Here is a 23,969-nt window from a genome sequence, read left to right as displayed (position 1 = left end):
CTGAAGAGTCCAAAAGCAACATAGTTTATCCAAATGAAGGAGTTTATCAGAATCAATTATTAACAAAGAAACAATTTATTTAAAGTGTAATTTAGTCAAGCTGAAGTTCATCCTATATCATATATCACATCAAGTTCATCATTACAAATCATATAGCAAAGAAACTACAAAGCAAAAACATGTCTTTTCTCATGTTTCCTGAATTTCTTTATTAAAACTACTTAAAACACACAGAGTGTTATTATCTGAGTTACAAACTCAGTTAAGATGAGGAATCCATCATAATAGAACCAAACAGTATAGACAGTAAGAGGGAGTCTAGCTGTAAGGACAGAAGGCAACAGGGAAAACAGAAGCACAGACAACAGAGGTGATCATCTAATGTCACATGCCAGAGAGTAGCTAAAGCGGGGTCTTTTCCGTCTGATATCCAGCGTAAAGCCTTATTTTACTTTGTCCTACAATACCTCTTAATTCACTAAGCATTTATTCTTTATCTGTTAGAGAAACACCTTCCTTCTACTCACCTGTGGATAAAGTGAAAAGGTTTCTGAAAATCTGAAAGAGCTTGGATCGTCCTTATGATATTCTCCAAATTTCTGACACTGAAGCAAAAGAAAAATGTCTGTTTTAATAATGAATATATGATATGCTTATGCCTTTGTAATAAAACAGAAACCTAAGAAAAAAGACGTGACAAGTGCTTTTCTTAACAAGTAGTGACTTCCTCACATATCAGGGTTTATTGGGTATTTTTTCTTTAAAATCACCATGAAAAAGTTACATGATTAAACATCCTCAGACATGTTTAAAACCAATTGTTAATAACTAGCTACTTACACATGAGAAAAAAATATAATACAAAACTGATTTTTTCAAAGTAAGGAAATTCCATATGATTTATTTTGCTTTAAAAAATGTAATTTACAGTATCACTAGAGACAGCAGAAAATAAAGAAAGGTTTAATTTCTACAAGCCTCATGCTAGATTTTCTCTCAGAAGCTGGCAATGACCAAATGCTAAGAACTGAGGAGACAGCTGCTCTTTTACCCTTTTAAACAGAAATTCTCAGGTCATTCTGCCTACCCACTTGTGGAAATGAAGCATTCAATTCCTCTGCTTGTTTAGAAACAACCACTGAACACAAGTCATTCAAGAATGATATGTCTGGAGACAAGAAAACAATTCAGCTCTAAATATAGTCCTGTTTACCAGTCGTATAAGTTGTCTGTCCAACCACCTAAGCACATCGGGCCCTTCCTCTGTTTCTGCCCTATAGACTGCCAGTCTAGCCATCAGAATTGCAGCAGCTTCCTGGTCAAAAGACGCAGCAATGTTTTGGATCTGTGTCTGCGCATCTGCCCAGCTGCAAAAGAAAAATACTAGTATTTGCATCACAGTGAAAGAAAAGGTGTCCAACTTAAAAGTATCCCTCAAGAAGGCAGAGAAAACAGCATTCACAGTTTAACAAGCTCATGCTGGAATTTCAAAAAACGTGCTGGGGATAGATCAGCAGCCTCTCAGTTACCATTCTTTCTTATGATGTCCCTTATTCTTGAGCTGTCCCTTATTTGAACACAGATGCCATGCAACCAGTGAAATAAAATACAATGTCACTTACAAAAAAATTATTACATAAAAAATTGAAAAATTATGAAATGCGAGTTACAGAAAACACTGTCCAGGAAGCTAATCACACAATACACCTTCCAGACTAATGGTTTTCTTGTGCACCTGTTATTCTATCCTTTCATCAGTCATCAAGAAGATTTTACTAATATAATGAATGCAAGTTAACAAGATACTCATATCAACAGTATGGGCAATATGCTTTAGATAAATGGAATTTTCCATCAAATTAAACCACTCAATCTCCTTGAACTTAAAGGAAACATAATTGAAAAAGGCCTCCCTAATATCAAACATCACTTACTAAAATTGTAAAGTAAATTGAATCAAGGAAGCTGCAGGTAAGGGTTATACATGGATGAACAGGTATATATAACACCTGAACTGCAGCTAACACTCACAAGTTAAGAGATGAAGTAATCTTTATTATCCCCTGAGTCTGACCATTTCCTCAGTTTAGGCCATAGAATTTCATAGTGTTTCCTCTTCATCTAAAACAACCTGGGTTACTTCAGACCATTCCCATAGCGTTACTATACAGCCATTGCAAGCTCTTGGAGAGGAAACAAACCATGAAACAACAAGGAGAACAGTGTCACAGGTATGATCCTGCTTTCCCCACCTGCGGCATTGTGTATCTGAGAACACAGAACATCTGTGTTAGAACATCTGAAGATTAAATAGCAAACATTTACAATATGCATTTTCAAAAATCATTCATCACAAATAAAACATACTTTCTGGCAACTGTGGTCACTCTGATACGTCTCTGTCCACTGGAATGCTGGTACTGAGTCACAAATTGGATTGCACCACGTCCTCCCTGAGGAATTGGAGCATTGTGCTGAATGTGGAAGGAAAAAAAATAAACCAAGGGGAGATCTCAAGATTTTATAGTAAAATTAGAAAATATATAAAAGAATGATTAGAAAATTATAAATCTCTTAGCGGTAGGCAGTTCAAATTCTATAAATGCATTCTCCAACATTTTATTACGTTGAGTATCTTCGCTAAACATGGCTAATAAACATTATTGCAAAGGGACATTACAATTGCTGACTTCATTAGATTCTATCTGAACGTCACGTGATTTACTACAATTAAAGGGTAACAAAACTGATACTACTCTAAAATCTTGATTAATAAATCCCATAAAGTGCCACAGAAACTTAAAGATTAGAATCCAGATGCAAACTGAAATTTTAAAACTCTGGACAGTAGAAATACAGGTTTTTATACTGCCAACGGGTTAAGTAATTTCAAAAGAGAAGGAAGGTTGAAATCAACTACAAGGCACCATCATCAGCCCAGTTTTAGACAGAGTAATAAAATGGGACTTAAACAAATACACAAAAAGTAAAATAAGAAGTTATTAAGGTAGGCCACAAGTTAAAATGTGCGGCTTTGCAACAAAGTACACAACACAGCATACTGAATATAAAGAAACTACATCCAGCTCACAAAGTTACTGAGCTGCAAATGTTTGGAGGAAGGGAAAGTACTAGCACAAAGTAGCACATTTGTTTGTCATGTTTTTTAGCCTCTTCTCTGGCATCCCTTGTGGGAGACAGGGCACTAGGCTACACATCTTCAATGTGTTTCAATGCAGCCAATCTTTGTTTGCAAATACTGACCCATAAGAGCATAAATTAAAATATAACGTTATGGAGTGATTACCTTGCTCAGTAAAATGTCAGAAATATTGAAAAAATGCCTTTAAATATACAGATTACAGCATTTTCGATATTGTAACTGAATTACATTTTAATACGTAATAAACTGAAAAGAAAGATTTGGACTTAGATTATGAACCTGATCCGAATTTCACCCAATGTTTTGGTTCTCATTATCAGATTCCTTAAGAAGCAGATTAACCCATCATTAAACTGTTAGTGTCCATCTCCTGAACTCTGATAAATGAGACTCTAAACTCTCTGACACGAGAATGGCAACATTGTCTGCATCCCTGCTAATGTGCTTCAGGGAACAACAAAATTTAAATACAGGCTTCAGCAGTCACATAAAATTATTACTGCATTTAGAATTTGCTACAAGTTGACAAATATTTATTACCTGATTGACCACTTCAAAGTACAGTGCAAGCGTGGTAGTGGGATTAAGCCCACAAATCTTCCATTGACAAGTACCTCCTGTTCCAATTTCCTGTGAATAGATTTTATAGAATACCTTTAGAAAACAGAAGTATTATCTTTTGTATGAAGCACAACATCTGGCCATTATAGATAATTCTTTTTGACAACTACTGTGTCACAACTTTTCTCCCCGCTCACTCTGCCAGCTTCCCCAGAAATAGATAAGGCTGTCAAAATACAACTGCAGCGCTGGATGCAAGAATAGTGAAAAAAGGAGATGGCTGGGAGAAAAACATTAGAACATTAGAAAGACAAGAAAATGGCAGTAGAAAAACAGAAAAAGCAAACAGTCAGAAACAGGAAAAAATTAAAGAGAAAATTACTGTGCTTAAACTATCCCAAGAGAGGAGGCAGGAAATAAGAAAGACAGAAAAAGGCAGGCAGTGATTGGTATGGGAGTCTGGTAAAAACCTTCCCTGTTAACCAAAGGTGGCATGTAAGCTCCTGACCTTTGGAGCTGTCCCTACCATTTTGTTCTGCATGTTCACTAAGATAGCAATGAGGCAGACTGTGTGCACTTCTCATACTGAAGGAGCACTGAGTATTGATGAAATGTCACAAAAGAAGCAATGAATCATCAAATGTAAAGCTTCCGAGAGTCTGAAGAAGTGGAAAACACAATGAAAGAGATGCATCTCAATTTTTAGCTTAGCAGAAATAAAAGTAGAGGAAATTTAGACTGACAAAAGTCTGATACAAACAAATGAACTGGAGATAGACTAACAGTTTTTCCACTACCACAGTTGCTCTTACTGGCTCCCCTATTATTGCTCTTCTGCCAGCTTCCCCAGGCAAGAAGATACAGTCGTGGCAAGACTTGCAGTACTGTATACGAGAAGACTTTCTTTAGTTTCTGATAGGTAAATATGCAACTTCCCTACCACAATTTCAGAGCAGCTATTCAATAGGACAAATGATCAGTGTTCATTTAAGCCCTATATAACCTGAATATGATTTGACTGATAACATCTGACAAGTCAGCCAAGAGAACTGAAGGGTTCTGAGAAGTGGAAGCAAAGCGGTAGCTCATAACACATTTTTGCCTTCCTATTTCAGATTGTTTGATTTTGCCTCTTTTATTAAGATGAAAAAGTGTACGTTCAGAGCATGACTGTATCATAAATGAGTTAGACTTTAGTGAACCATCAGTTATCAAAGGTTTCTCTGCATTAAAAAAAAAAGAATTGCCAGAAGCAAGAAAACTTTGGGGCACGTACACTGGGAATTCAGAATTAAACAAGCCAAAGATATCTGTGCTATATCTTATAAAAATCCTAAAAGAAGGAACATTTATACCTCAAAGCTCTCCTGAAAGTATGTGACCACTCCGTAACAAAAGACTATTCAGATATCCAAGACATCTCAGATAAGAGTATGACTACTTGTTAAAATTCTACTTCTCCATTAAACTCAGCTTTATAGATTACGAAAAGTTAAATGATTGGAAGAAAACTTCAGAATATACATTTTAGGCAGTGTTAACAGAGACATTGGTTTGTGGGAATCCTTACAGAATCTGGCTAACCAAATCTAGAGTGTATATGCTTTAGAATATGCAATTAAAAGGGACTATGCTGTTCATGTACATATAGCATCGGTCACAAAAAAAAAAGTTTATGATTTGATACATATGAGACAATCTACTTGTTTAATAATATACATTTAAGCTAAGTATAAATATATAGTGAAAGAAAGAATGTACAGGACAGACATGGCTACCTAAATATATATATATATATTTTTTTTTAATTACGAGGAAAAGATGATCTCAAATTAAAAGTCAACAATTTTTACATATTTCTATTCTATACTTTTAAAAGAATTAAAAAGACAGAATGTGCACAAGCCCAAAGTTTGACAAGGGAGGGAAGAAAGTTGTTTGTTTTTCTACAAAGCAATCTGTATTTTAGGAATTCTTAATACCCAATCCAGTTTTCATTTTTGTTATATGAGGGACTACAGAGACTACGTGTCTCATTCACAGTGATTTTTCTACACTTGCCTGAAACAGGAATACTTTTATAAAAACTGTCAGCTTTTCATTCAGTGAATCACTACTAAATGCAGTATTTACAAAAAGTGTGCTGAAGTGGAGCGCCTCTTCTAATACACACCAGCAAAAAGCTTCCAGCAGGTAGTTTACATAGTTTATAGTATATAGTTACATAGTCTCTAGTAAATAACAAAGTATCCATTTACAGGTAGTGATGCATTTGAAGTGACAATACCTTTTTGTCATCAAAAGGACACAAGCACTCAAATAAACCAATTAAAGTAAGCCTAGTCAGTCATCCAAAATGAACCCGGTGAAACCAAACAAAACAAACGTTCAAGAAGAAATACATCGGCAACAGTTGGCACTGCATTCACATTCACTGTTAAAAGTATTATGGCAGGACTAATTGTGCAGTTACCGCTTTAAACTAGCTATGTGCATCTGAATTTTATTCATACATTTCACCTTGGAATTTTTAATTCAGATGATTTCAGCAAAAGTTTTGGGAATTTTCTGGAATTGTTTTAGATTAGTAATCAACCACAAAATTTAACTGTAAAAAAATATATATATACACTTTATAAGAAAATAAGTGATAATTGAAGTCTGATGTAAATTTAACGGAGATGCTTCAGGAGTCTGTAACAGTTGGACACTCTGATCAATTAACTGTGTGTTTGGTAAAATAGCTATACAAATGGGTACAGGGGTCAGGATAAAAGGATGTTTCCATGGACTTCTTTCCTCCTATTCTCTCAGTCCCTCTAAACAAAACATGATCAGGATTCTCTGGACGAAAAAGACATAGCTTTGATTTTAGTAATAAAATAATGTTAATTCACTTCTTAATTGGTTTCTCCTATGCCAACATGTAATTTTTCCATAAAAAAAGTTCAAGTAACCATTCTGTGCACAAACCTAACCAAGTAACAAGGGACTTACAAGGTCTAATCTAATCTGAAAATAATCTAGCAGTGAACAGGAGCTTATCTAAAGCACAGCCCTTGAGTGTATATATTTTTAAATTGAAGAGCAGTGAACAGGCTTTGTTCCATCTATGGAAAAGTTTCAGCCTCTCTCTCTTCAAATCTAGATCCAAATCTTCCAAATCCTATTTTCCCATAATAGAAGATTACCTTCATTTTCAGCAAAATTAACTTACATTTTCTGATACACAAGGTCCTTTAGAGTTGAGAGAGACACAGGGTCCAATAGCTCCAGAAATCTTTACTTCTCTTGAAGTCTTCACATTTAAAAGAAAAACATAGATTAATACGCTCCTCCTAGCCATCCTATTTCAGTGCTTCCCTACCACACTGCATTTTTTATTCTTACCTTTATTTCTAATGTGCCACCAAATCCCATTTTAAATTGTCCTTGCATATCTTTTGTGAATACTCTCTGAAAGGTTTGTTTGAATAAAGATGTATTGAAAGAATCTCCCATTACCATGTAGCCTCTAGCAAAAAAACCCAAAAAACAAAAACAAAAAACTCAGGTTAAAAAAATAGATTTATTATGCAGTAATTTAGCAGACAGGATTTATGTAGCTTATTTCCATTAAAGAGTTAAAACTAAAAACAGTTCAGAGAAGCAGATCTTTTTCTTCTTAGAAGTGACTACTCTATTTCATCATTAAATAAGTATTTTACTAAGATGTTAGGGATTAATTTTATAAGCAAGCTTATAAAAGCTCACTAGATCCTGCCCAATCAGCATCTTAAGGTCATCCTGATTTTAACGTATAACAAAATCTTACACGGGAAAAATACTGTATTGGACTTCTGCACTACAAATGTCTCATAATCTTGCGAAGTCAGTTAACTACTTCTAATATTCAATACTCCAATCTTATTTCCACACAATTTTATTTTGTTCAGGCCAGCACTTATTTCAGGCTTAAATCTACACTAAAAAAAAAGCATAATTTCTTTTTACGCTTAGCAAACCTCTGCAGACGTAAAACTGCAGTGGTTGCCACTCATTCTGAAATAGTATATACTGTGTTTAAGAAATAATAATGGTATATACTACTGTTATTCATCTCTAAAATATCTGATATTAATAAAATAAGTTAATAGCAAACATAAAGATTTGGCCATCAACTTTGTCAGTGAAAAACGCCTAAAAAGTTATAGAGGTCTTCAGCTGGATACTCAAAGTTAGAAGACAATAGACATGTGGGCAGAATCAGAAATCCCTCCCTGTATGTAGGATGCTACCAAGTAGGAAATACAAACAACTGTGGGAGAAACAGACAAACTATGCTTTAAGGTCAGCTTTGCTGGAAGAACAGAGCCAAAGGTGAGTCATAAGAGGAGAGAGGAAAAAATATTACACAGGATTATAGTATAAAGAAAAGCACAGCCTGAATTTGATGCAGAAAATGAATACAAGTCATGCATACAGGTAAAGTCAACATACAGCTCCTGAACAGTGGAAACTCCCATGTTAAGACTATACAGATAGCTCTGAAAAGCAGCAACCCAGTAGTGACTAGCATGGCAAAGCTGGCCTGAAACTCAGTGTCATATGTTTATCCCAGCCTGCACTGGCATCTCCCACTCTTCTTGGTATACCTAGATATGTAGCATGTGCTTAGCATCCTCTGTCATATGAAGATATTGACAGGCAACCACCAATATTGAATACCTATTACCCAGAGATATACCAGTTATTAAACCGATAAGCAAAGAGGCTGCATTTAATTATAGCCAAGCTGGTATTGACATGGTTAACAATGACAGTCATGAAAAAAGAGCTTGGGAAAAGAATATGTACTGAATATAGAAGTCTAACATAAGAATCAAATGGTATATAAAGCAGGTTGCTGTAGTAGTAGTAAAGATTAATTTTATTAGAGTGTAGGAAAGACTTCCGGGAAGAGAAAGAAAATACACTCTGAAAAAATATGGAGGAAGAACTGGCAGGAGAAAAAAGAAAACATGAGTGAGGTACTTAGCATACAAGGAAGAGTCAAAAGCTATCTCAGATTACTGGTCTGCATAACAGGATAGGTGAGGGCCTCATCAACGATGACAGAAAATAGGGGCCTGGTTTCATAAAAAAAGACTATACCATGATCATATTAAATGAATTGATGGAAAGACAAGCTGGAGGACACACAAGAGCCTATGTGAAGTGTAGGAACTGGATACCTGAGACAGTAGCTGAACCTACAAACAACAGTATCTAGAAGAAGGCATAAACAATATAGAAGGAATAACTGAGGGCTTTGTGCCATCTGAACAGTAAGAAAAATTGGACACAGGCTCACATTGCCCTTCTCTTTACCAAAACCAGAAGCTTGTATATACACACACACTGAAGAAAAACAGCATGAAACCATGTTATTTAAGCCTCAGATAGCTCAAAGAAAAACAGTAAAAAGCTTATATGAGTAAGCCCACAATTATGGTGACGAATTTGCCGACGCTGAGGAATTCTCGTTAACACCACAAGCTGCCCACCATCACAGTAAACCACGGGAAGATTAGAAACAAAAAACAAAAAAAATCCTGCACCTTCACATACAACTTAAAAACAAATAGGCACGTACCCAGTGTAGTTAGGACAACACTTCATCTCCAGAAGACCAGTCTGATCCAATGCACATGCATATATGTCAATAACATGACCATTTGTTGCAGCCCGATTAGCCAGGGCTTCAAAATGCTAAATCCAAGATGAAAATACAGTTCATAGCAATTTATGACATGAACTCTCTTCATCTCCATATTAAATCCTAAACTCCCAAAATTTTTCTAAAACAACTTGTCAGTCTTAATTCAGCCATCATAATACAAGATAAAAGCGTATATTTTCCTGAAGTTAAAACTAGGACTGGAATTTTCAACACCTATGTTTTATTTTCTGACCAGCTGAGAACCTGACTCACACCAGACAGACCAATGAGTGCCATTTAAACTAGCATATGACACTCATTTTTTTTTCTTTTTAAACTGTGCATTAAGAACTAGGTCCAACTCATAGGACTGAATTTAGCTCCCTAACCTCAAGTGTCTGTAACAACAGGTTTCTGCAAATAAGCTAATCACTTAAGCTCCCATCACAATCAATTAAGATGAAGTCAACAGATTTAGGATGCCCAAATGTAGATTATTTAGGATGAAATGAACCATGCCTAAACTCCACTGACTAATCCTCCCCCATCCACACACAATCTTGACTAACTGCCTTAGTAGTAGATATTCTTACTCTAGATATATCATTTAGTCAGATGAATCCTCTCCTAGTAAAATCAGGGAAACATTCCAATGAACAATGAGGGCTAGACAAAGTCCTAATCCAATATATCGAAATTCCTGAAGACATGCAGCTATCCAGAGGCAGATAAATAAAAATGCATACTTCCCACCTCTTTATACATTTGCTACTAGTAACGGTATTTTACAGTGCCAGGCAGGATGTGTAAACATTCACTAATTGGTAAGGGAGCTAAAATATCATCTACTGTCATATCTTACCTTAGTACCCTTTTTAACATATTTAGCATTGTCTTTTTCAATGTCATGCCACGATCTTATAGGTAACTTCAATTCATCCCCTACAACCATTCCAGGTCCTTGCGTAGCTGGTCCTCCAATGAACATCATTATACGAGCACCAGTATTAGGAAAAGTGCACTGCAGGTAAAAAGATAAATGAGACTACTAGTTATTTCTATAAATGGAACAGGAGAAATAGCTATCCTGCCATCCATCACATTGATAAGATTGTAACAACAACAGTACTTTTTCCTCTCAAAGCCCAAATTTTCTGTTTATTCAAAGACTCAATCTTGCCTCATCAAAATGAGTATTTTAACACCTACAAATATTCTATGTCTGTATTGGATGAGATTCATTAGAACCACCATACAAATCTAATATGCATGAATTAAGGGGTTTACATATTGCTTGTGACAGATTTTATGTAACAAAATGACCTATTTACATATTTATACAACTATAGTTAAAACTATTACCTCAAGGAGCCCTACGGCTATAGAAAGAGCCACTCCAGAGGAACGCAAGGGCCTTTTCCCTTGTGGAACAGGCCAAGGATCCCGTTGCAGTTCACCCAGAAGATCAGTCAGATTCATATCAATTTTCTGCACTGGTTGCAAAAATCTGGAAACAAATAGGTGGAATTCATTTAGACTGGAATTTTTAAATAAACATTATACTGATCACTCAATAGCAACAGGCTGGACTGCAATATCAAAGATTCTGCTCCGGATTCAGAGCAGTCTCTCTGTCTCACCAAGACAATGCAGTTTTCTAGTACCATATACATAGCATACTCGGCTTAAGCAGCTCAGCATAGAGGTTGTAAAACAAAATTTGCTGGGTTAGAAATACAGCCACTACCCAGAAAGAACTGTATCCAGTCAAAAACACAGAGCAGATGATGACCGATGAATCTCAAAAAGAAAGTGGCACTATTTCAGTGAAAATCAGAAATCAGAACAGACATTAACATATAAAGACTTAGGTTTTGTGCTTTCTGCTACAGGCAAACCAACAGTAGAAAAGCAGCTATTTAGCAAGTGAAAGGCAGAGACTGCAAAGCCCTCTTCTTGCCTTTTTTCTGCCTGCTTTATCATTTCATCAGTTTCTTCTATGTAACAGTGGGATACACAGGAGAATCGAACACTACCCCACCGTTTCCAAAAGAGAGACAGAAGGAGAGAGGAGGGGAGCTACTTGGCAGGTAGACAGAGGGAAGGCAAAATGGGGCACTGACATAAGAAAGAGGAACTAAAGTAGCCATTAGCATTTTCTAGCATACCAACAGAAGCACCACTATCTACATATCTGTAGTATAGCTACATAGCATTCTCTTAGAACATTTCCAAAGCATCATCCAAATGATTTCACTGTCACCAAGTCCTCCCCGCACTACCCCGTACAAACTGGCAGGAATAAGACCCACTAGATTCCTAGTAAATCTGTTCCTGACCAGAAGGCTCAACTCTCAGTTCTTTTTTTCATTAATCACCAATGTAAGATAAATTTTTCAATAAAGCACTCGAGTCAAGATGTGTTTTTAAATGTTTTAAGCACATTACCTGTTAGAAGGTGGCGGCTGCTGCACTTGGGGACCCCTACCGACTTGCGAAACAGCTACTTTTGTAAGTCCTAACATTTCCTGTCATCAAATAAATAAGATTTTAGTACAAAATTTGTTTACATACTATTTGAAAGTTCATCATCATCTTGATTTCTTTTTGTTTACTTTTACAAATTACCTGAAGTTGTTTTGCAGATAGGTCCTTTGTCCCCCTGAAGACATAACTTTTAGAAATTCCTTCGCAGCCAAGTTCATGAACTTGCACCATTCGGCCAAAGGTAATGAGACCTACTAATGCAGTTGGTGGCAGAAGACTCAGCGACATTTGCATGGATTCCTTCAGAGCTTGCAAATCTTCATCTTCCATGCATGTGTCCACAACGTAAAGAAATATTAAAGGCATCTGAGGACCACGCTTTAAGAAATATAAATATCATCACATGAAAAATAAATCTTTTGGGGATCAAAAATGAACAAATAACAGCACATTTTGTAAAAGTGTTGTTAATTTTAGTCATATCAATAAGGTCAGTTTTCCATCTAACTTGCCTCTTTCCTCCCTCTCAAGTAGTAATCAGTATATAAGGATAAAGCAGAACAAAATCCATATCATAATGAACTCCACACAAAAATTAAATGCTGAATAAAGAAGAAAAAGTTCCTTTCAGGATGTCTAGATAGTTCTGAAGCATATGACAATTTTATTAAGCTTTTAATAAACAGTAAGTCTGTATTGCTCCAATGAAGGTAGTAGTGATAGATCTATCCAAAATCACAGAACATTTCAACCTGACATTATAGGGCACTTCGCCTTATAATTTTACTCTAGAGATCATCAGTTCTTTTTATTCTTCCTATACTAATTTCATTGTAACATGAGCAAGTATTCCCTTTATTTTGTTTTACAAGAATAGGCAAAAAGTAGACATTCTGTTCAGTTCTAGCTCTCTTCATAATTTTAATACCTCACTGAAGTCTTACAACTTTTAATCCTCAAAAGGAGAAGTTAGAGATTGCAAATTTGCAATTACAAACGTTTGTGCTTTCAGGTTGTAGATCCATTTTTTATTTACTTTTCCTTCTATTGTCATTCCTATCCTAATAGAAAGGATGAACTACTAAAATTCAAACACTTTAACTGAATATGTATTAACCTTTTCTTCTAAACCAGCTAGTCCCAAAACCGACTCATGATTAATCAATAACAAACTTAAATTCAAAGAATTAATCAGATATGGATCAACAATCAGCCAAATTTGAGGTAACACCACTTGGGCAAGCAGCAGCAGTAAGCAAATCCCTAGCACAAACATAAATTAAGCTGTTGTTAAGAAACACAGCTAAGAGAAATCTTGCCTTTAAAAGTGAGCTCCCTTTTTTTACATGAGTTTTATTAACCATCCTTGTGTTCTTACAAAAAGTTATGCTTTCCACTTCTAACTGATGACATAATCTTTCTATTAACAAGCAGACATTCACAGTGGTTAAAATGCAGTGAAGAAATAAAATCGAAATTAGTTCATTGCATACATGGTTAGCTTACAGATAATGTTAAAGATTTTATTTAATGATTTTACCTGCACTACATATTCAATGCTAGAGAACTGAGGTAAAAGTTCAGCTGGCTGATTCATTTCAGATATGCCAGCATAAGTAGGAGGAAACTGCAAATAAAAATAAGAAAATTAAGTATAAACAAAAATTACAACTTCTAGAAAAGCAAAAACATAAGTATACACTACTTTCCTCTATAACACATGTCCACTATTGCTATTGTGAAAAAAATTTCAATGCACTCTGAAGATACAGCTGCACATTTACTTTCTTGCTGTCAATTTCAATTCACAAACATAATTTCAAAAATGGGTTTTATTTTTACCTTACAAAAAAGATTTTCTGTATTTTGAATGTTTCATTTTCTTACCTGATTTCTTTGATAACAAAAGTTGCAAGCCCAGAGTTTTGCTCGATAATCCACTTGGCTATAAAAATACAATTAGAAAAGTTAATGTAGCAGGAACAATTCATTTTACTTCACTGACACTAGAATACGTTTCTCCTAATTTTACAAATTGTATTGGTTTTGAAAAAGCTTCCTCCTAATACATCTTCTCCTAAATAATAATATTATAAATTCAAAATAAAATGTGGTTTTATAAGTTGCTCCTAAAAGACAGATGTATCACACAAAGAATGGTCTTTACAGGCAAGGAAGAACGGTTTTGAAGGAAAGGAAGCAAATGACAAATTAGAGTCCAGACTCAGCACCTTTATTAGAGACTTTCTGCCTGCTTTTAAGGCACGTAATTTTAACATTCCCTGCCTTTGTTTTTTTTTTCCCTTTTCTCAGTGTACGTCTATTAATTGTCATAGTCTGGGATTATCCTGAATATACATTACACCCCAATAAAACAGGTTCCAACTAACAGCTGTTTCTCTATTGAACTAGCATTTTTCAATGGGTGAGCCTATCCTCTTTTATCAACACTGTTATTAGTATTCAAATAGAAAAATAATCAATGTGACTTGTATCCTCATACCATATAGATGTCTGAAAGTCATACTCACAGCCTACAGGAAAGTAAACATTACCTGTTTTTTGCCATCACATCTCTTCCTGTCTACAAGGGCAAAAGTTGTTAAAAATACCATTAAATGTTTGGATAAATCCCAAGATACTCTACTGAAATCAAATGAACTATGCCAATTTTAAGGGCTGCAGATCATCTGGTTGGATAGACTGTGCCACACAGGCTTCAAAAGGCCACCACCCAACCTGAGTCTAACTAATCACACACTGCGTACACAAAACACGAAGAATATATGTGATTCACTGTCAGTGACCTGACTGACCTTTTACAGTTTCATCTTTCCATTATTTTTCTTTCAGCCCTTAATAAAAGAAAATGCTGCTGAAAATGATATGCTTTCACTATGTCTGACTTTCAGTATATGCAGACGCTGTGTCTGCTTAATACCGAAAGGCAATTGTACACCTGTTTTGAATACTTCTTTTCTCCCAAACAGGAACAAATCAATCATAAAATTGAGTTAAGTGGTTTTACAGAATCTTTCACACAAAGTCTAATCTACCACTATTACTCATAATCCCTTTCAAACACTTAGCAACCTCCACCTTAAAAATTCTTCAGTTTCTTGCCCATGCTTCTTTGACTGGAATGACATTTACACTGCTTCCTCTGTTTTCAACCTAACTTATCCATGACTAGTTTACAATCATTTGTACTTGTGTCAATATCACCTTTTAGCTTAAATACCTTTTCATCCTCCCTCTTGCCTACTTCTGATGCATTTATCTATCTTACCTTGTTTTGATAAACTAAACCAGCCAACATGCTTTGGTCTACAACTGAACTAAGTAAGAATTTACAGTTTATTTTACTCAGAAATTTAAATGTATTGCGGCCAAAGTGTTACAAAGACACAGCATAATCAATTTTTATATGAAGAGTTTTCTAAAGGTAAAATGCAGAACTATATTAACCCACAAGATATGCAGTTCCAGAAAAGTAACATATGTAATAGTTAATTAAAATGAAGCATGTTGAAAAGATTAGTTAAAGGTAAACACACTATAAAGCCATGTTTTAATTGGGTATTTTGCAAATGAAAATCTATGTGCATTATGAAACTTGGAAAAGCTGCAAATTTGGGCTGTATAGTCATGTGAGGAGTACATGAACTCCTATGCAAAGATGCTGCATCTTTTGCGTAGTTTAACTGATGCTATTCTGAAGATTGTTTGTAAGTAAAGATATTGATATAATATAAACCAATGTATTGAGTTTACCATAAGGGATTCAGAACAGCTCGACATGTGGTCCTGCTGCACAGAACTGGCTCATACTGAATAGGAGGCAAATCTGGCCTTTCCTTTAGCGGTGTGAAGAGAGCAGCCACTGGGACCACCATTCTTGTGGCTTCAAGACGACTTGAAGGCCAAACATTCCAGCTGAATCTAACTCCATCTCTGTCTTCATTCTGCTGGATAAATTCCAGGAAGGTTGTCATGGTCAACTTCTCTATTTATCACTAAAATAAAAGATACAACTGTTAGCTGCATGTTGAAATGCAAACTTTAAGTACTTTCAGTATTTACTGGCTAAAAATGACAGTCACACATTAAAATGCTATAATTGAGTTACAACTGATACACAGTGAGTAATGTTTCTACAATCCAAAATTCAAAGCAAAGAATTCCAAAGTGAAACAAAAAAAGTTAACACTCTCAGGATGCAGCAACCTCTTCAAAATAACAAATATTCGGCACTTTGCAAAATAAATACATAGTGTTAAAATAGTTCTGACCTCTTCTTGATTTACGTAATTAACTCAGGCAATAGATGTTCTACCTAAATCAGTAATTCAGGGGTAGGTCAGAGAAGAAAATATACAGCATTTCAACACAGTGTAGAAAAGACCTGTTTAGCAACAAAAATAAAAAGGGAGGGGGGACATTTAATTATTCATTCTACTCATTATTCAAGAATCATTCATTCCTGCAAGTCACTTAATCCTTTAATTTCTTTCAAGAATCAAACAGCAAAAAGTATTTCTCCTAGGTCTGATTGTTTTTATTCTACTGTACCAAATTTTACAGCAATTTTGTAACCATAACAAACCATTTTTAATAACTTATCACATGGCCTACATACAAATATAAAGGAAGACACAAGAAAACATTCCTATAGCAATGCTAGAAAACAGCTTTGCAAGAAGCACATGTCATATTCCACTACTTTATATAATTGAGATGCACCTTCAACAATTGTTTGAACTCAAATTTACCATTTTAGACACCAACCTAAGGCTTTTTAAAAATTTTTCAGCTAGAGTTTTCCAGAAGCTGGAGCATCAGGGAACACAGAGACATCTGAATAGCTCAAGAGAAACCTGCGGACATCTGGCAAGGCCAGCAAGAAACCCCAAACCAAAAAAAACCCCCAGCTATAAGCACACTACCTCTGAATACCTGCAGTATGCTTCCTAGTACATTTTATACTACATAAATTATTAAGTTTTTCTACCAACTAGGTTATCCAAAATCCCATTGGCTAATAATTAAGAATTTACTGTGAAGTCTATGAAAACCACCGTACAGGCTGTCTGGGAAAATACTCAGGTCTCAATTTAAATTACAAATTAATGAACAGCTCTAGACATGCAAGTATCCTCCTGAATCAGGATTCAAATCAGCAAATCTCACAAACAGACTGACTTTCTTTACCCAGCAACTATATACACCACTGTGGGAAACTCCTGGAAAACTTTTGACTTCCAAAAATCTAGATGTCTTTGCTAAAATTACAATGGCATTGTTCCATTAGTTTATGCAATACTTAAATTATAATTTTAAAACCTTGAAATGCTTTTAACTTGATAAATTGGTTCTAATGATGGCTATTAATAAAACAGAATAACAACATCCATAAACAAAGATAATACTAACTTAGTTAAGTTAATATTATCAAGGAATAATCAACTGCCAGCATACGATGAGAGCTACAAAAAGTAATCCCAATATTGCTTCTGTAAGACAGGGACTGCCAGATAAACTACAGAACATCCTTCTCTTAATGTTTCACACAGGTGCTATCACTATCATTTATCTCCAAGCTGTAGTACAAATACCATGATAATACAGGCTGCCAACATTTTAACAGGCATGTCTTCTTACTGATACTATGAGCAGATCTACGTGATGTGGAAATTGCAGCACAGGGAGCCAAATGGAGCTTTGTGACTTTGTGAGCAGGGACACAAAGTCACAAAGCCCCATTTGGAATAAAGCTTCACCTTATCGCTTTTACTAGTAGAGCTGCAAGGCCATGAGTCTGGACAAGACCATCAGTCGAGAAATAAAAATGAATAGAATTGAGGGGAGAAAAATACCCAGAAGGCAGTAAAGAGGGATTGGAGACAGAAAATAAGTCAGTTACAAAAGGAAAGGACAGCCCCGTATCTAAAAATGATATAAAATTTAAGAAGTTTATCTCCTAACACACCAAAATCCATCACTATATTGTGCAAAAGGTAAAGGAATGTTATCCACGAAAAATAGGTTATTCGTACAATGATTTGTATGAGGAAATAAAGTTCTTAGTTATAAGCACAGATACAAACTGAATAACTAAATCTCTCCTTTTAAAATTATCTCCTGAGAGGACAGAGTAATTGGAGCTTAAAGGCCATTTCAGCCATTCCACAGGAATCTGCTACAAAGTCCATCAACTCCATCTCTTTACAAGATTTAAGACTATGAAACTAAAACAAAACATTGCCAAGTGACCACTCACTTTCTGTGCCTAAACTTTAAAGTCTTTTCTTCTCATTTTACCCCAGCTATGTTTGAAATGGTTTGATGTGGACTCTACTTTTATTACTTGGTTACTGCTCCACAGAGGGCAATGTACAAACTCCAATGTGCAGTGACTAATAGAAGTAATAAAGTACACATACATACATACAAGATTTGTTGGATTTAATGAATTAAATACTGTCACTTTCTAGTACGGCATGTATTTCCTATTCAGAACAGAGAGCCTGCTAATAATCAAATTTCCCTCTATCTTTTCTTCCATCCTTTTCTTCCTTTCCAATAGCCAACAATGTTCACATGTTTCATCCTACATCAGATGCGAAACTCATGCTCTGACAAGCTATATCCAGCTTTGACAGTATTATTGTAGTTGTCCATGCACATTTTCTGGGGTTGGTGCAGGGATTACATTAGACCAGAATTGCAAACCCTCCTGATCTACAGGTTACACGTCAAAAAATTCATACACCTGAGAGGCACAAAATACACATTGCTTACCTCAGAAAACCACAGAGAGGTGATGTTCAGAATAGTTAGCAGCATTGGCTCATGGGGGTGTATGGGGGGGGGGGCACTGTTTTAGCTCTGCTGCAGCTGGGACAATCTGATGATGAGGGTGACCTCAGCAGTCCCTCCTGCCTTGCCTCCTCCAGCTGCTGAGGCCTGAGTTCACCTCCCATCCCTGTACCCTGACAGTCTCGCTATATGTCACGCTCATGGAACAGCAGCCACAGCTGCACTGCATAGAGAGACACCGGTGGACTATGCCCGACTATAAAGGCTTGATTCTCAGGTAAATAACAGTATTCATGTAATCACTTTGAGTGGATGAAAGAGTACAGTTAGGACTTTCTAAGCATGATACATATCAAATATGTTTGATATACCATATCTACAATACAGAAAGCTATCTCAAAGCTAAATGGTTTTGAAATGCATGGCTTTGAAATTACATTACTTTGAATAGCTATTCTAGAAGCAACTGCAAACAGTAATAATATTTTCTTCAAAATAGATTTATTATTCTAAAAGGTCCTCCTTTATCTCAACACTTTTAAACACTTACAAACCACATTTAAACGTGTCCCAACACAGAAGCTCACCAAAATAATATCCGCTAATCCTCTGAAGCACACACAAACAAAAATAAAACATTATTCTTCATTCTTCAAGAGTCCCAGGCCAAACAGACTGAAGTCCCCTGTATAGCCACCATGCATAAAGACCACTAAATCAATACAGTTCAGCGTACACTTCTCTTACAATAAACCTATTTTTTTCAGTTTATTATGCATTAACAATTTGATAAAATAAACATGATCAGTAATAAAACATTAATTGTTTATGCCAGAAAGGGCACTTCAGAAACAAATCTATTTCAGTTCTAGTAAGTCTTTATGAGGGGAATGACTTAGATCCAAAAGCAATCCAAAGCAATTGTCACAATATAAGAATGTAATTTTCAGTTATCCACTCAAACTGAGCCATTCTCCAAACCTGCCTTCACGGTTTTGCTCATTAAGGGTTTTTTTAAACAACAAGTGTACGCAATAGCCCACCTAAATTAAAAAAATATATATGTCAAATGCACCAGGGCCTGCCTAAATGCAAGTTTTGTAGAGCTTTACCTATACGTAAGGCGTCACTGTTAAACCCCCAGACCTCGGCACAACAGTGCAGGTAGAAAAGGTGCAGCCCACCTGCGAGAAGCGGGAAGCAAAATCAACTCCTCGACCGCAGAGGGGTCCAGGTCCGCGGCACCCTGCGCTGCCAGGCGGCCGAGGCGGACAGGGGCCGCGTGAGGCCCGCCCCGATCCCCCGCAGCCCCGCGGGCACCAGCGGAGCCCCGCGGCCCTCGCTGCGCGCCGCCCGGCCCCGCGCTCCACCACCGCCGGCCTGCGCGGGGAGACCCGCCGCCGCGGAGTGCCCGGCCCCGCCGCAGGCCGCCCGCCGCCGCACCGGGCTGCGTGAGCGTCCCAAAGCCCTCCGGGGCCTCCTCTCGCAGGGCGGCGGGGGCCTCCCCCGCGGGCAGCCGCGCCGAGCCGGCCGAGGGGCTCCGCGCCCCGCAGCGCAGCCCCCAGCGCGGGCGGGCGCCGGCCGGCCCCGCTCGCCGCCGCCCCGCGCTCGCCGCCGCCCCGCGCTGCCCGCTCACCCCGCGTCCCCGCCGCCGCCGCCTGACTCGCGCTGCCGCTCGCTGAACCCAGCCGCCGCGGCGCTGCCGACGCAGCCAACATGGCTGATGGGAGAGTCCGCGCCACGTCAAGGGGCAGAGAGCGGCGGGCCGGGGGCGGGCGGAGCTCCCGCCGCCTCCCCTTCGGCCAGTGCGGGGCAGGGGGCGCCCGTCGCCTCCGCGGCCCGGCGGGGCTGAGCGAGCCGGCGAGTGTTGCCGCGGCCGGCCCGGGAGGGGGCCGCCGCCATTTGTCCTCCCGCACAACTGCTTTTACTGCCTGCTCCATCTTTCTGAGGGCTTCTCCCCCGCCCGTGTCCTGTTAAAATTTCAGACTTCTCCTAAAGATAGCTTGTTTTGATCTCGCTCTTTAAAACTGTTTGGAAAATAATGTATTCCAGCCACTAGAGGGAGCTGTGCCTTCTCTGCCTCTGAAATGCATTCGGTTCTTCCATGCTGCCCGAATATTCCTGACAGGGAGCTGCACTGTGTTTCCCCGATTACTGTACATCCGTAGTCACCACATAACTACCTTTACACTTGCATATGGATGTACTTCTCTGTTATTTCTTTCTTCTTCTTGTGCTAGGGTCTATTTCAGGTAAATCCTCAGGATCAAGAGAGCTGAACCAGTGTTTTCAGAGTCCTCGAACTTGCCCAGCATGTTGTCTATCTTCCAGCATGTGTATTTATGCCAACTTTTCATTCTGGAAGACTGTTTACATACTGTCTCAAACTTGCTGTGAGAAATATATTCAACGTATACTCTTGGTGTTTTTAACCTGATGCAACATTTTTTCTCACACTTAAAAATACTTAAAAATGTAATGCATGTTTATTTACTATCTGCACAGTAATTTCCACAAAATGGAAATTTTAAATGGAGTTTTGTTCAGCCTTTGGGTAGTGTGGTATCTGTTTTTTTCTTTTTTTTTCTTCAAAGTCAAGTTATAGTGATACTTAAGTTTCAGGGCACTTCAGAATTACTCTAAACTAGCCTGACACAAAAGGCTAAAACAGTCTGAATAAAAGATTAACTTCTGTGATAAATCTTACTGCAACTGATCTGCACAAGGGGGAGGAGTGAGAAACATCATGTCCTTCACTGCAACTCTGAACCACTAGCCAAATATAAATGAGCAAATTATCTTTATCCCCATTTGTTAGATGTCAAAATGACAGAATTTCTATGCCATTACTATCTCCAGAATTGTTTCCCCCGCCTCTTTACAGGATAAGAATATGAGCGTACAAACAAAAGCAAGTTTAAAGGCACGGATTTAAAATTTTTCTATTCTCAGATCTCACTGCCAGTTGTGGGAGTACTGAGCTGGAGATTGTCAAGGACATACAACCTCCTTGGTTTGTGAAAAAGGGTGGCCTTCAAACAGGTGCACAGCAAGCAGTTCAGTGTTACAATTTCAAAAGTGCTCAAATACTCTGGTGAACATTTTCAGAAAGAATACAATGAATAGAGGCAAGTTCCAAAGTCAGAATTGCAAGATGTCCTCAATAGACAACAGGAAAAAAGATACCCAAAACGTTTAAAGAAGCTTAAAAGGGAAGAAGGAAAAACCTGAAAAGTTTAATATTCTGAAAGTTCAGCAAAAATAAAAGGCATACAATATTTTTTATCAGTCATTAGCACAATTAAATTTCATTACATAATGAGTCAGTCCAGTGTCCTAAGCTTCCTATAAGAAATGTCATGGAGCTGTTACGTTGATCCATACCACAGAGAAAAGCAATGGGAGGCGGAAAAATAGAACAGAAAATTGGGCCCTAACACAGTATGTACTAATTATAAGACAATATTCTCTCTGTTATCTCCCAATATTAGAATGTACAGTAATATTTTTTTTCTTACTAAAGAATTTTTAGTTGGTGTTAGATTTTAAGTCAACAATACATATCCACTGACAGCAGCTCACCTTTCCTTTGGAAAAGTACTCTTCCATAACGACAAGGCAGTTGAGGAGGAGGAATAATATTCATTTCCAGCTTCTTTTTCTTCTTCCTCCACGGAGTCCACTTCGACAGACACCACATCAACATCGTTGGTAAGACTTGTTAGGAACAATTTTTTTATCTTAGGAAGACCACCTGTAATAATTCAAAATATTCCGTTTTAAAAATACAGTAGGACTGTACCAAAAAAGTAATCTAAATAGAAAGAATATTTTATATTTAAAATATATCTGTGGAATGTCTTTCTTAGTTCTTGACTTCATGACAAATAGAAGAAAAGTTCTGAATACTACAAAAGTTGTAGAAAAAAACTTTTTACAGCTTGACTCAACAAAATTTTTGTCTACATCATTGGTCTACCTTTCCAGAAATATCACTGCAGTTTTAGCTAAGCAAGTCTTATTTCAAGTGATGACTGCACTTGTTGCATACTCAACTAGGAAGTTAGATCCGGGTTTCAGAGTTAAAACACCTGCTTACACGTAAGTGGTTTTGGAAACACCTTAAAACAAACAAAAGTCAGTGGAAAGGAGGAGTTAGAGTTGGTGTTTGTTCAGAACTGCTAAAATACAGCCTCATAGAAAAAAAAATACTTTTCAAAACTTATGTCAGAACAGTTCAGAGCTGCTCTGCTCTACTATATGGACTGTAAGTAGCACTAAACAGATTCAGCACGCTACAGAACTATTAGGCAAAAAGAATATATAGATTGCATTTTTTCATAATGTTACAAGACAACCCTGAGAAGCTCAGAAAGAATGTTTGAAGTAGGTAGATTTGGATAACTTCTATCTTAGATAAAATTTGCTTAGCATGAGTAGCCGCACACTTGCTTAGCATGAGTAGCTAAATTTGCTGAAGCCTTAGGCCGCACTCCTAGTTCGGTAAGAAAGGGCCCCAGAGCTGGTGCAGGCTGGAAAGATAAGGGAGTTACAAGCAGTCTGCATTCCTGTGCCCCACTCTCTGAAAGGGAGGATGTCAAGGCTTTGAAATAAGGCCTGCTTGGGCGCCAGGACCTTGGGAAGCAAAGCCTCCTCTCACTGTTGAAACAGTGTTAATTAAGGGGTCTGGATTATGTCCTCTTCGTCAGGACCTTGGGAGATAACATCTACTGACCTAGCTGGGGCAGTGTTAATTGATCAGGACCTTGAGAGACAGGGGTGGGACCCAGGGAATGAAGAAATCACTAACCAATCAGTGTAAAAGGGAAAGTCGCAAATCTGGCACTTTGTTTGTATAAATGCTACTTGAAAAGTTGGGGGGGGGGTGCTCGTTTTGTGGGAAACCACCGAGCACCCAGGCTTGCGCAACTCTGAAATAAACAAACAAATGTCTCTCCTGAGTGTGTAATTATTGGCTTATTGCAATGCATCCGCTTTTCGAACAATAACAGGCATTTGATAATGCACCATTTAAATGCATTATCCTTCTGCTTTTTCTTTGTTTTGCACTTAGAAGCAATACACCTTTGTGTTTATGCTACTTTGATTGTGCTCTAGCATACAGATATATAGGCAAGAACAGATAATATGTATATATAACCCATGCAGCAACAACAAAAACTTCTGCATTGACTCTTCCAGAAAGAGAACTGTGCTGATTACTAGCAGTTAACTTTTATGTACCCAATTTCAACCATA

At 37.4% G+C, this 23,969-nt stretch overlaps 1 protein-coding gene across 1 annotated transcript in view; it reads right to left on the bottom strand.

The window, feature by feature from the left end:
- Window positions 1-20,501, bottom strand: part of SEC23A (SEC23 homolog A, COPII coat complex component) — a 30,248-nt gene extending 9,747 nt beyond the window's left edge. Inside the window, exons 1-15 of the mRNA XM_026120379.2 lie at window positions 20,347-20,501; window positions 15,666-15,907; window positions 13,779-13,836; window positions 13,432-13,518; window positions 12,033-12,269; window positions 11,853-11,932; window positions 10,767-10,911; window positions 10,267-10,425; window positions 9,339-9,454; window positions 7,115-7,238; window positions 6,942-7,022; window positions 3,704-3,793; window positions 2,368-2,474; window positions 1,214-1,367; window positions 528-605 (exon numbers count right to left, since the gene is read on the bottom strand). Of these exons, the coding sequence (XP_025976164.1) occupies window positions 528-605; window positions 1,214-1,367; window positions 2,368-2,474; window positions 3,704-3,793; window positions 6,942-7,022; window positions 7,115-7,238; window positions 9,339-9,454; window positions 10,267-10,425; window positions 10,767-10,911; window positions 11,853-11,932; window positions 12,033-12,269; window positions 13,432-13,518; window positions 13,779-13,836; window positions 15,666-15,886 (1,737 nt within the window). The 5' untranslated portion in view covers window positions 15,887-15,907; window positions 20,347-20,501. The remainder of the gene's footprint in view (window positions 1-527; window positions 606-1,213; window positions 1,368-2,367; window positions 2,475-3,703; window positions 3,794-6,941; window positions 7,023-7,114; window positions 7,239-9,338; window positions 9,455-10,266; window positions 10,426-10,766; window positions 10,912-11,852; window positions 11,933-12,032; window positions 12,270-13,431; window positions 13,519-13,778; window positions 13,837-15,665; window positions 15,908-20,346) is intronic.
- Between the last annotated feature and the right edge of the window lie 3,468 nt (window positions 20,502-23,969).

This window comes from Dromaius novaehollandiae, chromosome 5, assembly GCF_036370855.1.
Source record: "Dromaius novaehollandiae isolate bDroNov1 chromosome 5, bDroNov1.hap1, whole genome shotgun sequence".
Classification (NCBI taxonomy): Eukaryota; Metazoa; Chordata; class Aves; order Casuariiformes; family Dromaiidae; genus Dromaius; species Dromaius novaehollandiae.
This window is presented reverse-complemented; position numbering and strand designations above follow the sequence as displayed.